Here is a 13,161-nt window from a genome sequence, read left to right on the forward strand (position 1 = left end):
GGACAGATTTTGGGGAGTCAGGAGATGAGTTACTCGCCGTAGGATTCCCAGCCACTGCTCATGTAGCCACAGTATTTATATGGCTGGGTCCAGTTCAGTTCCTGGCCAGTGGTAACCCTGAATTTTCTCAACTCAAGGGGTCATAAAGTTAGTCAATACATCTGTCCTCATAAATTAACATCCTCGATACAAATTCTGGTGAACCTATGACTTCACCTTTGATGTCAGTCTTGAGTTTTACTGATGGAGGATATGTCACTGTTTACAAAAGTGTTCAAGGTTGAAATTTGAATAGAAATACATAGCTGCTCTCTTAGCATCTGAAATAAGGAGAAAAATATTGTAGTGAGGGCAGTGAAGTGTAAGATAAATGAGCCTTTTTATAGAATGGAAAATAAGTTAAGAGCAAGTATGCTAACCCCAGTGTCAGTCATGTGGGTGTTAGAATCTGCAACTGTTGCATTTCAATGGAAATATTCTAATAACCTCAGAAACTGGAATGCTGAAATGTTTTTGATTAGAATTCGCTGGGAAAACGTATCTGAAAATTACAGCACGATGGTAAGCACTGCTGCCTCACAGCGCCAAGGGACCCTCTCTGGCCTGTCAGGTCACTGTCTGTGTGGAGTATGCACTTTCTCTCCGTGTCTGCGTGGGCTTTCTCCTACAATCTGAAGATGTGCAGATTAGGTGGATTGGCCATGTTAAATTGCTCCGTAGTGTCAGGGGGATTAGCAGGGTACTACGTGGCGTTACAGGGATAGGGCCTGGAAGGGATTGTTGTCATGTGGACTTGATGGGTCGAATGGGCTTCCTTCCATCATGTAAGGAGTCTACACGTGCCATTATTAATGCACAAGTAGGGCGGCAACTTTGTGACAAGGGAGGAGATAATCCATGAACTGTGAATTGTTGCAATTTGCTGACTGTTAGTTTGAGAAAACACCATCTCATTCTCAACCTCCCCTGAGTTTTATGGATTTGCTGTATTTGCATGTTAACTCCCCATTGTAGTTACCACAGGAATTTACAGCTTGTAATTAATAGCATAAGCACCTTTTTTATGATGTAATAATACTTATCTCAGGAAATGAACAATTGTGGAGCCTTGTTCTTCAGGGAGTGAATTATAAGTTTAAGTTTATTTATTCGTCACAAGTATGTTTACATTAACACTGCAATGAAGTTCCTGTGAAAATTCCCTCGTCACCACACTCCGGCGCCTGTTCGGGTACACTGAGGGAGAATTTAGCACGGCCAATGCACCTAACCGGCATGTCGTTTGGACTGTTGGAAGAAACCGGAGCCCCCAGAGGAAACTCACAGAGACACGGGGAGAATGTGCAGACTCCGCACAGACAGTCACCCAATCCTGGAACTGAACCCAGATCCCTGGCGCTGTGAAGCAGCGGTGCTAACCACTGTACCACAGTGCCGCCCCACGAAAATGACAAAAGAATGTGATCAAGAGATCAACCACCTCGAGTCTAACTGAGGGGCTCTAAACTAGGAATTGCTCTTGTCGCTCTCCTCCAGACCTTTCTCAAAGCCACTATATCACTCAATTTGTCGGGGGGACAGAAAGTGTGCATGATACTCCAGCCATGCCCTAACCAACAAATAGCGTTGGTAATAATTATTTTAGTTCAACATGAAGCTGGAAACTCTTGCTGATTATTTCAGTTGATAAAAAGTTAAGGTATGTGTGAGACCTTCCTGTCTTTGGCACAGATATTCATTTCAAATAAGCACAGTGACAGCTAGGTTAGAGTGGCAAACAGAGGAACATGCAAAGTACCCTTTAATTTCTGGACCATGATATTCATAGCATAACACAAGAAGCTCGTGTTGGAATAATCTTATTGTTACGTTCATAGTGATTTCATTCAAATCAGCATTGGCATTTTCCAAACATGGATTTGAAACCTACAAAACTTACTGGCTGGCCCAGATAAATGAGATTAATCTGGGTCCCCGGGGGTTGTGAGTTAGATACAGTTCCATTCCTTTCAGAATTAATTCCCTGATACGTGCCATTTGCCTTTTGTTGCTTCTGAAAGTACTGAGATTTCTCCATGTTTTACATCACAGGCAAAACTTGAGGCAGAAGCAACAGTGAGAATCAATAAAAGAGATGCCTTGAAGTTCCGCGGACAATATCAGAATAAATCTACCACGGCAGGTTCCTGGTATCTTGTGCACTTGGACACCGACCACAGTCTACAGGTACACTGAGGTCATGCCTTTGTGCCATTGCCATTGTTATCTGCTCTTTCACAAGCTTACTCGTAAGATGTTGAACAGCTAACTAAGCCACTTCCCCTTTCTTGGTTCTTTCTCTTTGGTGTACAGATACGAGTCCCTCACACTTTGATCCTGGACGGGGAGCTTTTTGCAATGCAGAGCAAGCACGAGGATTTTAATTATGGAGCAAATTGCAAATTTACCATCAATAAGCTGGATACATCACAGGTTAGAAGCAAAATGTTGGTTGAACATTTGGTTATTTATAAAAAAAATTGTCATAAGAGAAACTTTGACAAGGTTTAAAAAGTGTTACAGCAATTTAACTCTAACTACTAAATCCCAAGGGGATGTAGTATAAAAAGGGGTAAATCTTACTACGACATGATATGGAGATGCTGGTGTTGGACTGGGGTGGGCACAGTAAGGAGTCTCACAACACCAGGTTAAAGTCCAACAGGTTTATTTGGATTCACAAACTTTTGGAGTGCTGCAACAGTTATATGTGACATTGGTGAGACCGTACCTAGAGTACTGTTTTGGTCTCCTTACAGAGAAGGGTACACTTGCATTGGAAGCAGCCTTTTGGCTAAGATCAAGTGTCAAATCAAGCCTAAGATGGGGTGCAATGTCTCATCTTGTCAGCTTGGATCTTGTACATTTGTCTTGTGGGGACCATGAATTGGACTCAGCCTGAGTTTGAATTTGGTTTTTGGAGCAAGCGAGGAGATAGATTCAGGTCTGCCCAGACCATTCTGTGCACTAGGAGACCAAAACTGTACACAGTACTCCAGGTCCACTCTGCGCACTGGCTTTGTAACTTTAAAAATGGAGTAAAGTTCAAAAGAAAAAGTTCCAAGATCACTCGGCAGATTCCTGGGATGAAGGAAAGTTTGAGCAGATTGGGCCTGTGCTCATAGGAATTTGGGAGAATGAGAGGTCCATGTATTTCTTCTGTGAAGAAAGGCGTATTGCAACATCCCCCTTTCTTCTTTCAAGTTACTGCCCCACTTCCAAAGAAGCATAACTATTTACAAGACTTGTTCATGTTTAGTTGGCATTACATAAGTGCATGGAATTGATGAATCTGAAGTGTAAAGGTACTCTACTGATATGCTCAGAATTTGTGCTGGTAACCTTGTCTGGAGGTTTCTTTCACCGCTCACAGTGATCTGTGGGATGTTGTTCCTGGTTGCGTTTGGGGTCTTGTCCTCGGTGCAACAGGACTGTATCAATCCTGCCCACACTCTGGTCACGAACCTTTCCTGGGGAAAACATCACGGCATTACTGAGAGGGGATATATCTGAGGATTCGCCCACTGAATCTATACGGGTAGAACTGAGCAATAAGGAGGGGGAAATCACTTTGATAGGGTTGTCCTATAGGCCCCCAAGTAGTCAGTGGGAAATTAAAGAGCAAATATCTAAGAAGATTAAAGACAGCTCCAAGAAAAATAGGGTGGTAATATTCGGAGATTTTAATTTTCCCAACATTGACTGGGACACCCTGGTATTCGAGGGTTGGATGGAGAGAAATTTGTTGAGTGTATTCAGGAAATATTTTTCATTCAGTATGTGGATGGCCTGACTAGAGGAGGGGAAAAACTTGACCTCCTCTTGGGAAATAAGGAAGGGCAGGGGACAGAAGTGTTAGTGAGGCATCACTTTGGGACCAGTGACCATAATTCCATTAGTTTTAAGATAGCTATGGAGAATGATAGATCTGGCCCAAAAATTAAAATTTGAAATTGGCGCGAGGCCAATTTTGATGGCATCGGACAGGGACTTTCAGAAGTTAATTGGGGGAGTCTATTGGCAGGCAAAGAGACATCTGGTAAGTGGGAGGCTTTCAACAATGTATTAAGCAGGGTTCGGGGTAAGCACATTCCTCTTCGAGTGAAGGGCAAGGCTGGCAGAAGTAGGGAGCCCTGGATGACTCGGGGATATTGAGGCCCTGGTCAAGAAGAAGGAGGAGGCACATGACAAGCACAGGCAGCTGGGATCAACTGAATCTCTTGAAGAGTGTAGAGGGTGTAGGAAATAGAGTTAAGAGAGAAATCAGAAGGGCAAAAAGGGGATATGAGATTGCTTTTGGTAAAGGAGGATCCAAAGAGATTCTACAAATACATAAAGGGCAAAAGAGTAACTAGGGAAAAGTAAGGCCTGTTAAGGATCAACAAGGTCATCTACGTGTGGATCCACAAGAGATGGGTGAGATCCTAAATGAATATTTCTCATCAGTATTTATTGAGAAAGGCATGGATGTTAGGGAACTTGGGGAAATAAATAGTGATGACTTGAGGAGTGTACATATAACAGAGAAGGAGGTGTTGGAAGTCTTAAAGAGGATCAAGGTAGATAACTCCCCAGGACCTGATGAAGTATATCCCAGGAAGTTGTGGGAGGCTCGGGAGGAAATTGCGGGTTCCCTCGCAGAGATACTTAAATCATCGACAGCCACAGGTGAGGTGCCTGAAGATTGGAGGGTGGCAAATGTCGTGCTTTGCTACAGGGAAAAGCCTGGGAACTGGGGGCCAGTGAATCCCACATCTGTGGTGGGTAAGTTGTTAGAAGGTATTCTGAGAGACAGGATCCACAGGCATATAGAGACTCAAGGACTGATTAGGGACAGTCAGCATAGTTTTATGAGTGGAAAATCATGTCTTGCAAATTTGATTGAGTTTTTTGACGGGGTAACCGAGAAGATCGATGAAGACAGTGCAGTTGATGTTGCCTACATAGCAAGGCCTTTGACAAGGTACCGCATGGTAGGTTGTTGCACAAGGTTAAATCTCACGGGATCCAGAATGAGGTAGCCAAATGAATACAAAATTGGCTAGAGGACAGAGGGTGGTTATAGAGGGTTGTTTTTCAAACTAGAGGCTTGTGACCAGCAGTGTGCCTCAGGGATGGTGTTGGGTCCTCTGTTATTTGTCATTTATATTCATAATTTGGATGAGAATATAGGAAGCATGGTTAGTAAGTTTGCAGATGACACCAAGATTAGTGCCATAGTGGACAGTGAAGAAGGTTATCTAGGATTACAATGGGATCTTGATCAATTGGGCCAGTGAGCTGATGAATGGCAGATGGAGTTTAATTTAGATCAATACGAGCTGATGCATTTTGGTAGATTGAACCAGGGCAGGATTTACTCAGTTCGTGGTAGGGTGTTGGGGAGAGTTACAGAACAAAGAGATCTTGGGGGACAGGTTCAAAGCTCCTTGAAAGTGGAGTCACAGGTGAACAGAGTGGTGAAGAAGGCATTCAGCATGCTTCATTTCATTAGTCAGAACATTGAATATAGAAGCTGAGATGTTTTGTTGAAGTTACACATTGGTTAAGTTACACTTGGAATAATGTGTACAGTTCTGTTCGCCCTATTATTTGAAAGGATATTATTAAATTAGAGTGCAGAAAAGATTTACAAGGATGTTACCGGGACTTGATGATTTGAGTTATAAGGAGAGGCTGGAGAGACGGGGACTTTTTGCTTTGGAGCAGAGGAGGCTGAAGGATGGTCTTATAGAGGTCTACAAAATAATAGATCAGCTAGATAGTCAATATCTTTTCCCAAAGATAGGGGAGTCTAAAACGAGAGGGCATAGGTTTAAGGTGAGAGGGGAGAGATACAGAAGGCTCCAGAGGGGCAATTTCGTGTCTCAGAGGGTGGTGAGTGTCTGGAACAAGCTGCCAGAGGAAGTAGTAGAGGCAGGTACAGTTTGGTCTTTCACAAAGCATTTAGACAATACCAGATACTGGCCCTCTCGCTGCACTATCCCACTCAGAGAACTGACAGGAAAATGGGATCAGTGCAACTGTAGTGGTAGTTATTATTACTGCAGACACGATGGGCTGAAGAACCTTTTCTGCAGTGTACGACTCTGTGACGATGACCCTATGATATCCATAGAGGTATAATACGACATTGGCTACGTCCTTCTATTGCTGACTTTATGGGTATATGAAGCATAGTGATGTTTGTACCCTGTAGAATATTGATCATTTTATTAAGACCATTCCCAGGCTTTATCTTCTCCAATGTGAACTTTCCAAGAGGGGTTACCAGATGGTAAATGGGAACCCTGTCTCTCCACTGCCCACACCCATGACACCACGACTGCGCTTCAGCTGAGATGGACAGACTCAGTACGGAGCACGGGTGGAGTTTTTCAGCCCCGTTGCGGTGGGAATGGGACTGGAAATTGCGGCGAGCCGTTCACGAGCCCAATGACTTGGGCGGAAACGGAAAATCCCACCAGAGGGAGGGGCCTTAAAATTCCTCCCCCTGGATTGAATGTCGAACGTACCTGATAGACGTAGCTCAGCACCACTCGATCTATTCAGCTCTGATATCATGATGGAGATTCTCTGGTTAAGACGAGGGCTAGAACTTTCCCTCCTCGGGAACTGGAACGGGTAAAGGCAGGACCAGGGAAAGATCCGTTGACTTCGGGTGGGATTTTAGTTTCAGGACAAGCGAGGCTGTAAAATCCCACCCAAAGACTGTGGCCCAACTTGGGGTAATCTCAATTTTGTTTTTCATGTCTAATTTGTTCTCAGTTTCACATTCCCTATCAGCGTTTCCCAAGGTGGAAATCCGCAGATGACTTTGCCACTCGGACACTTCTGCATGCATTTGTACACTCCTGTTCGCGATGCTAAGACCATAAGCCGTAGGAGTAGAAGTAAGCCATTTGGCCCATCGAGTTTACTCCACCATTTGTTGAGAATCAAGACAGATCTCCTCAAATCCACTTTCCCACCTTATCCCCATTGTCCTTTATTCCTTTACTTGATTAAAAACCTACCTCCGCCTCAAACGTACTTAATGAGCCAGATTATATCGCTTGTTTCAGCCAGATTTCTATTATTCGCAGTGTTTTTAATTGATAAATTCTCTCATAAAACAATTTGTTGATCCAATTAACTCACTGTGATGTAGGTTTTTTTTAATTGTTAGAATTGCCAGGATAACCTGAAAAATGAATCCGGTTTAATGTGTTCAAACTTTGAGATTTGAAGAATGTCTCTCCAGTGCTGAAATATTTCACAAAATAAGCTATTACAAATTGATGATGCTGATTGACCTTTCTCTGTTCCACTAGTTCTCTCTTCAGGTGAATGGTTCCTCCGATCAGATGAGAGTTTACTCCCAGTTCAGCCATCCTTACCAATCAGCTTTACCTTATACATTCCAGGTAATGATCTCGTTTTTAAATTTTAAACTTTACTTCCTGGTGTCACGAGTAGGCTTACATTAACACTGCAATGAAGTTACTGTGAAAATCCCCTCGTCGCCACACTCTGGCGCCTGTTCACTTGCATTTGGCGTGGCCTTTCCACCGAACCCGCACAGTCTTTTGGACTGTGGGAGGAAACTGGAGCACCCAGAGGAAACCCACGCACACACGAGGAGGATGTGCAAACTCCGCACAGACAGTGATCCAAGCTGGGAATCGAACCCGGGTCCTTGGCGCTCTGAGGCAGCAGTGCCAACCACCGTGCCACCCTATCTATACACTCTACGTCAAGTACCCCAGTTAGTTTCTTACTGGGGCCGAACACAGAAGGGGAAACGTGTGGTAAGGGGAATTGGAGCTCTGAAACCAAACCCACTTTGGGTTTCCTTCCATTCATTTCAATATATTCCTGTGGGTGGGATTTTCCAGCGGCGGGACTGGTGAGCAACACAAATGACCATTGACTTCGGCGGGGCTGGAAAAATCCCACCAGCAGTCAATAGCGAGCCACCTCCACCACTGGAAAACCCAGCAGAGGGGCCAGATAATCCCAACCCAGCTTTAAAAATCTAGTCAGAATCAATCTGCACACAGCGTGCATCAAGAACTAACAATGGCAATGAGATAAAGGGCGGCTCCTTCCAATCTTGAACAAAGAAACAGGCCCTTCAGCCCTCCAAGCGCGTGCTACCCATTTTAAGACTCAGTGAGTGCCTTATGCAAACCTTTCTTCGATCGATGACGAGAGGAATGATCAGTGGCCAGAATGCTCTCAGAGCTTTCTGCATTTCGCAAATGTCCCTGGGAGCTTTTAGATTCACCCGAGCAAATAGATAGAATCTTAATTTAACTCCTTGATGTTCCTGATAATTTTCTCAGTGCTGTACTTTCAGCCTGGATTTTAGGCTGAGGAGGAGTAAACCTGTCTAAAACATGGATTTGTTGCAATTAACCGTAATTTGATTTAATTATTGAAACGCTTTCTTACAAAACACAGACCCTCGCCACAGCCAAGAATTATGGGGAGAGCAACTACAACGGCACATTCTACCTTCACTCTAACGGCAAAGATCTTTTGGTAACGGAGTTTGACGTGGTGAATGAGAGTAAGCAGCTTGCCCGAATTCTGGGTATTAAAGCTATCCTCCGCCAGAGCTGTCTCATCGGGCCAGAGAATGGCCAGTTTCAACTAATAATGAAAGCACATCATTCGAGGTAAAGTATGTGACGCGTGAGTCGCGGACACGTCAATGGACCAGCAGGTTTCTGTTTAAATATGTACAACTGTAAGATGTGCCAATGCTTCAAGGGCTTCTCCTTGAGCCACACTAACACCAGTGATTAAAAAATGTTCAGGAGATACGATCGCTGTGCCCTGAGGGAAGTTTCCAATGCAAACCTTGCATCGTTGTCATTAAGCGATGGTTAGCACTGCTGCCTCACAGCACCAAGGACCCGGATTCGATTCCTGGGTCACTGTCTGTGTGGAGTCTGCACATTCTCCCCATGTCTGCATGGGTTTCCTCCCACAGTCCAAAGATATGTGGAGTAGGGATTCTGTGATACTATGAAGTTTGACAATCTTAATGGAATTAAGCTTGGAAATGATTGATGTAGCCCTGAGCCAAGGGTCAAAAGTGAATGTTTTTTTTCCTTTGTTAGGGAGTCTGTAGCTGCCAGTGAAATGTTTTTTAAGAATATATTATTTCAGCTTCATGAAAGGTGTGGCCAATAATTTTTAAACTCGCGGCCTCTAGTTTATAGACTTCTGTGGTACATTTTTTAAGCGTGCAATTAGGTGTTAAATGTTCTGGCTTTGGAACATTAACGTGGCATCATTGCCTGGATTTCTAAACTACCCCTTAGTGTCAGGGGGACTAGCTAGGGTAAATGCATGGGATTATGGGGATAGGGCCAGGATGAGATTGTGGTCAGTGCAGATTCGATAGGCCGAATGGCCTCCTGCACTGTGGGATTCTACGATTCTATAATGGGTGGGATTTTTACGGTCTCACTCGTCCCGAAACAGTAAAATCCCGCCCGAGGTTAACAGACAATCCCATTGTCCGCCACTCGCCTCCTCCGATTCCCATGGTGGGCGGGACGGTAAAACTCTGCCCAGTGTGTTTCAAGTAATTTCCCAGTTGCACGTTGCTGAGTAATAGTGTGCCAGAAGGGGCGGCACGGTGGTTAGCACTGCTGCCTCACAGTGCCAGGGACCCGGGTTCGATCCCTGGCCTCGGGTCACTGTCGGTGCGGAGCCTGCACCTTCTCCCCGTGTCTGCGTGGGTTTCCTCCCACAGTCCAAAGATGTGTGGGTTTAGGTTGACTGGCCATGCCAAGAAGTTGCCGTTTAGCGTCAGGGAGATTAGCAGGGTAAATACCTGGGGTTACAGGACAGGGCCTGGGCAGAATTATTGTCAGATGAGTGGAATGATCGCTTCCTGCACTTTAGGGATTCTGTGATAGAATGAAATTTGACAATCTTAATGGAGTAAAGTTTGGAAATGATTGATGTAGCCCTGAGCCAAGGGTCAAAAGTGAATATTTTATTTCTTTGTTAGGGAATCTGTAGCTGCCAAGGAAATATTTGTTAATGATTTATTATTTCAGCTTCATGAAAGGTGTGGCCAATAATTTTTAAACTCGCGGCCTCTGGTTTATAGATTTCTGTGGTACGTTTTTTAAGTGTGCAATTAGGTGTTAAATGTTCTGGCTTGGTAACGTTATCTCACTAACGTGGCATCATTGCCTGGCGTTAGGTACTTGCTGGTTTCCAGCCTGCAGTTGGACGAGAAAGCTTTTGACATCGACCTGATGGGCGTGAAGGAGCACCGAGAGGGCGTGACCTTATCGATGACTGGCACTGCCCAGCACAACCTGAACAAGGGGCCAACGATCCCACAATTCCTGCATCTGGACGCAACCTTAAAACAACAGAATAATACCAACGAAGGTAATTTCTCAGCAATGTTGTCCGAATTCAAGAAGAAATTAGAATTCGCTCTTGGGGCTGCAGGGATATGGGGGCGGGGGGGAGGGGGAAGGAGGGGATCAGGATATCGAATTTGATGATCAGAATGAATGGCGGAGCAGGCTCGAAGGGCCAGATGGCCTATACCTGCTTCTAGTTTCTATGTTTAGTCACCTATTGGAGATTTTACCTGAACCCCCCAATCCCAACCCCTACCCCTCAGCAGATTGCTTGGTGGTAGGGATGAGAGCCAGTGAAATTAGTGGGACTGGAAGATCCCACTGCTGACCAATGGGGTGGCGTCTTCGCCACTGCAAAGCATGCCTCAGGAGGGAGCGGGGGGTTGCAAAATCCCACCACTAGTCTCAATAACAGCGACCATGAAATATTGTCAGTTGTCACGAAAACCCATCTGTTCACTCATGGCATTTCAGGAAGGAAATCTGCCACCCTGACCCAGCCTGGCCTACATGTGACTGCAAACCCTAGTAAGCCAATTACAAGGGCAGTTAGAGATGGGCACGAAATGCTGGCTTTCCAACGTACCAACTTCGCACGAAACAATGAAGCAAAAAGAAGTGTCAGTTTTCCCACCCTGAAAGGATCCCGGCAATCCATCTCTCTTCTGAACTAAGAGACTGACTGTTGTCTTTGTCAACATGCCAGTCTCCACGGAGCTTGGACGATGAAGGAGGGCGTCCCAGCGTTTGGGAATCCCTATCATAGGCTTTATCTCTTTCTCATCCATACCCTTGTTTGACCATTCCCAAATCATCCCACTGGAAACTCTGTTGCAAGCCCTGGGACACAGATTGAACAGCACGCTCTGTGACTCAGAAGTTGGAATGCTCCAAAAGCTAAAAGCTCGTTCCTATAAAAGGAAATGTGAATGTAACGTTAGGTTGAACTCTCATTACCTTCCAGTGGCCAGAAAAGAAATAACAGTCTGTAATCTAGGAATGAAGTGTTAGTTTGACCTATAAATGTCCCAGAAAAAAAAGGCTCTTGGAGAAAAGCCTCTGCAATAATTGATGTCATGTTGTTCGGAGGTTGAAGTGAGTGTTTGGCTTGGGACTGGTTCAAACTTGAAAATGTCGTATTCGTTGGCAGAAACTTGGGATTAAAGAGCGGAATTATCAGAAGATTTAGCAGTGACACAGAGGTTAGCATTGCTGCCTCACAGCTTCAAGGACCCAGGTTCGATTCTCGGCTCGGGTGCCTGTCCGTGAGGAGTCTGCACCTTCTCCCTGTGTCTGCGTGGGTTTCCTCCGGGTGCTCCAGATTCCTCCCACAGTCCAAAAGACGTGCAGGTTAGGTGCATTGGCCGTGCTAATTTCTCCTTCAGTGTAACCGAACAGGAGTGTGGCGACGAGGTGAATTTTCACAGGAACTTCATTGCAGTGTTAATGTCAGCTGACATTGATAAATAAACTTAGAACAGCTATTGGCCAGAATATTTTGGAGGGTGGGTTATTTTGGATGGCGAGTGTTATATCTTGGGAAAAGTGGCAACCAGCAATGGAGTAACCAAGGAATCGTTGACCAACAGGAATAATTATATGCAGAGAGTGAGAAAGATGTTACTCATCCCTGTGACTCCAGACTGCCTGGGAGAACCTTCACTCAGCCCCAGGATTCGTGTACATTGGCCAAACCGGTCACATGACTCCACGAAACATCTCTCCTTAAAAGGACTCGCGATTACATCCCTCCCCCTTTAAGTCCCTTATCAGTACATACCAAAAGATTTAAACTATTAACAGTATAATGCCACGAGTGAACTATTTAGCACAGCCCATTATCAAGTTCAATCTGCCAGGGGATTGCCTCTCCCTCTGGGAGTGACACAGCTCTGCAAGGAGATGCCTCAACAACAGGGCTAGATCCCAGTCGTGGGTCTTCCAAATTGTAAAGACGTGTCAGTGCCGATCACTTCTCCAGTTCCCACTGGAACACGACTTGACCCTTCTCCAGACTGATTAGTGTCCACACTGCTTTCAACAACAGCAACATCACCGGCGGAGACACTCAGACCTGCCTGCACTGCTTCTCTACGTGACTCCCTTCTTCTCAGTGATGCCACTGCCTCTCCATCAGTATTTTACCTTGGACTTGGACTTCTTATGATGCTGGGCCCATCCTGACCATGACAACCAATGGAACCCAACTCTGCACTAATCCCAAAATCCTTAGCATTTACTACAACGTCGACTTTGAATGTTCTTTTGCAGAATCATGATGTTTCTTTTGCGCACTCTGCTTTGCCTCCATCCTCCCCGTCCAACCTGCTTTAACATGCCCACCCATCAGCAACTCAGCAGGAGTTATCTGCTGGTCATGTAGGGCGCTGTTCAGTACATAGGGGAGGTGGTAGTCGAGTGGTATTATTGTTAGACTTATTTATTTATTGAAATTTTATTTGTTAGTTGCCAGTAAGGCTTACGTTAACACTGCAATGAAGTCACTGTGAAAATCCCCGAGTCAAACTCCGACGCCTGTTTGGGTACGCTGAGGGAGAATTTGGCACGGCCCAATCCACCGACTGAGCACATCTTTCAGAATGTGGGAGGAAACCGGAGCGCCCGGAGGAAACCCACGCAGACACGAGGAGAATGTGCAAACTCCGCACAGGCGGTGACCCGAGCCGGGAATCGAACTCGGGTCTCTGGCGCTGTGAGGCAGCAGTGCTAACCTCTGTGC

At 45.2% G+C, this 13,161-nt stretch overlaps 1 protein-coding gene across 1 annotated transcript in view; it reads left to right on the top strand.

Annotated features, from left to right (window-relative positions):
- The window catches only part of apoltp (apolipoprotein lipid transfer particle homolog), a 293,932-nt gene that overhangs the window by 159,419 nt on the left and 121,352 nt on the right, over positions 1 to 13,161 (top strand). Inside the window, exons 29-33 of the mRNA XM_080207085.1 lie at positions 2,092 to 2,226; positions 2,353 to 2,472; positions 7,353 to 7,445; positions 8,485 to 8,702; positions 10,250 to 10,443. Coding sequence (XP_080063211.1) covers positions 2,092 to 2,226; positions 2,353 to 2,472; positions 7,353 to 7,445; positions 8,485 to 8,702; positions 10,250 to 10,443 — 760 coding nt within the window. The remainder of the gene's footprint in view (positions 1 to 2,091; positions 2,227 to 2,352; positions 2,473 to 7,352; positions 7,446 to 8,484; positions 8,703 to 10,249; positions 10,444 to 13,161) is intronic.

The sequence above is a fragment of the Carcharhinus amblyrhynchos genome, chromosome 18 (assembly GCF_965287045.1).
Source record: "Carcharhinus amblyrhynchos chromosome 18, sCarAmb.v2.hapA, whole genome shotgun sequence".
Lineage (NCBI taxonomy): Eukaryota > Metazoa > Chordata > Chondrichthyes > Carcharhiniformes > Carcharhinidae > Carcharhinus > Carcharhinus amblyrhynchos.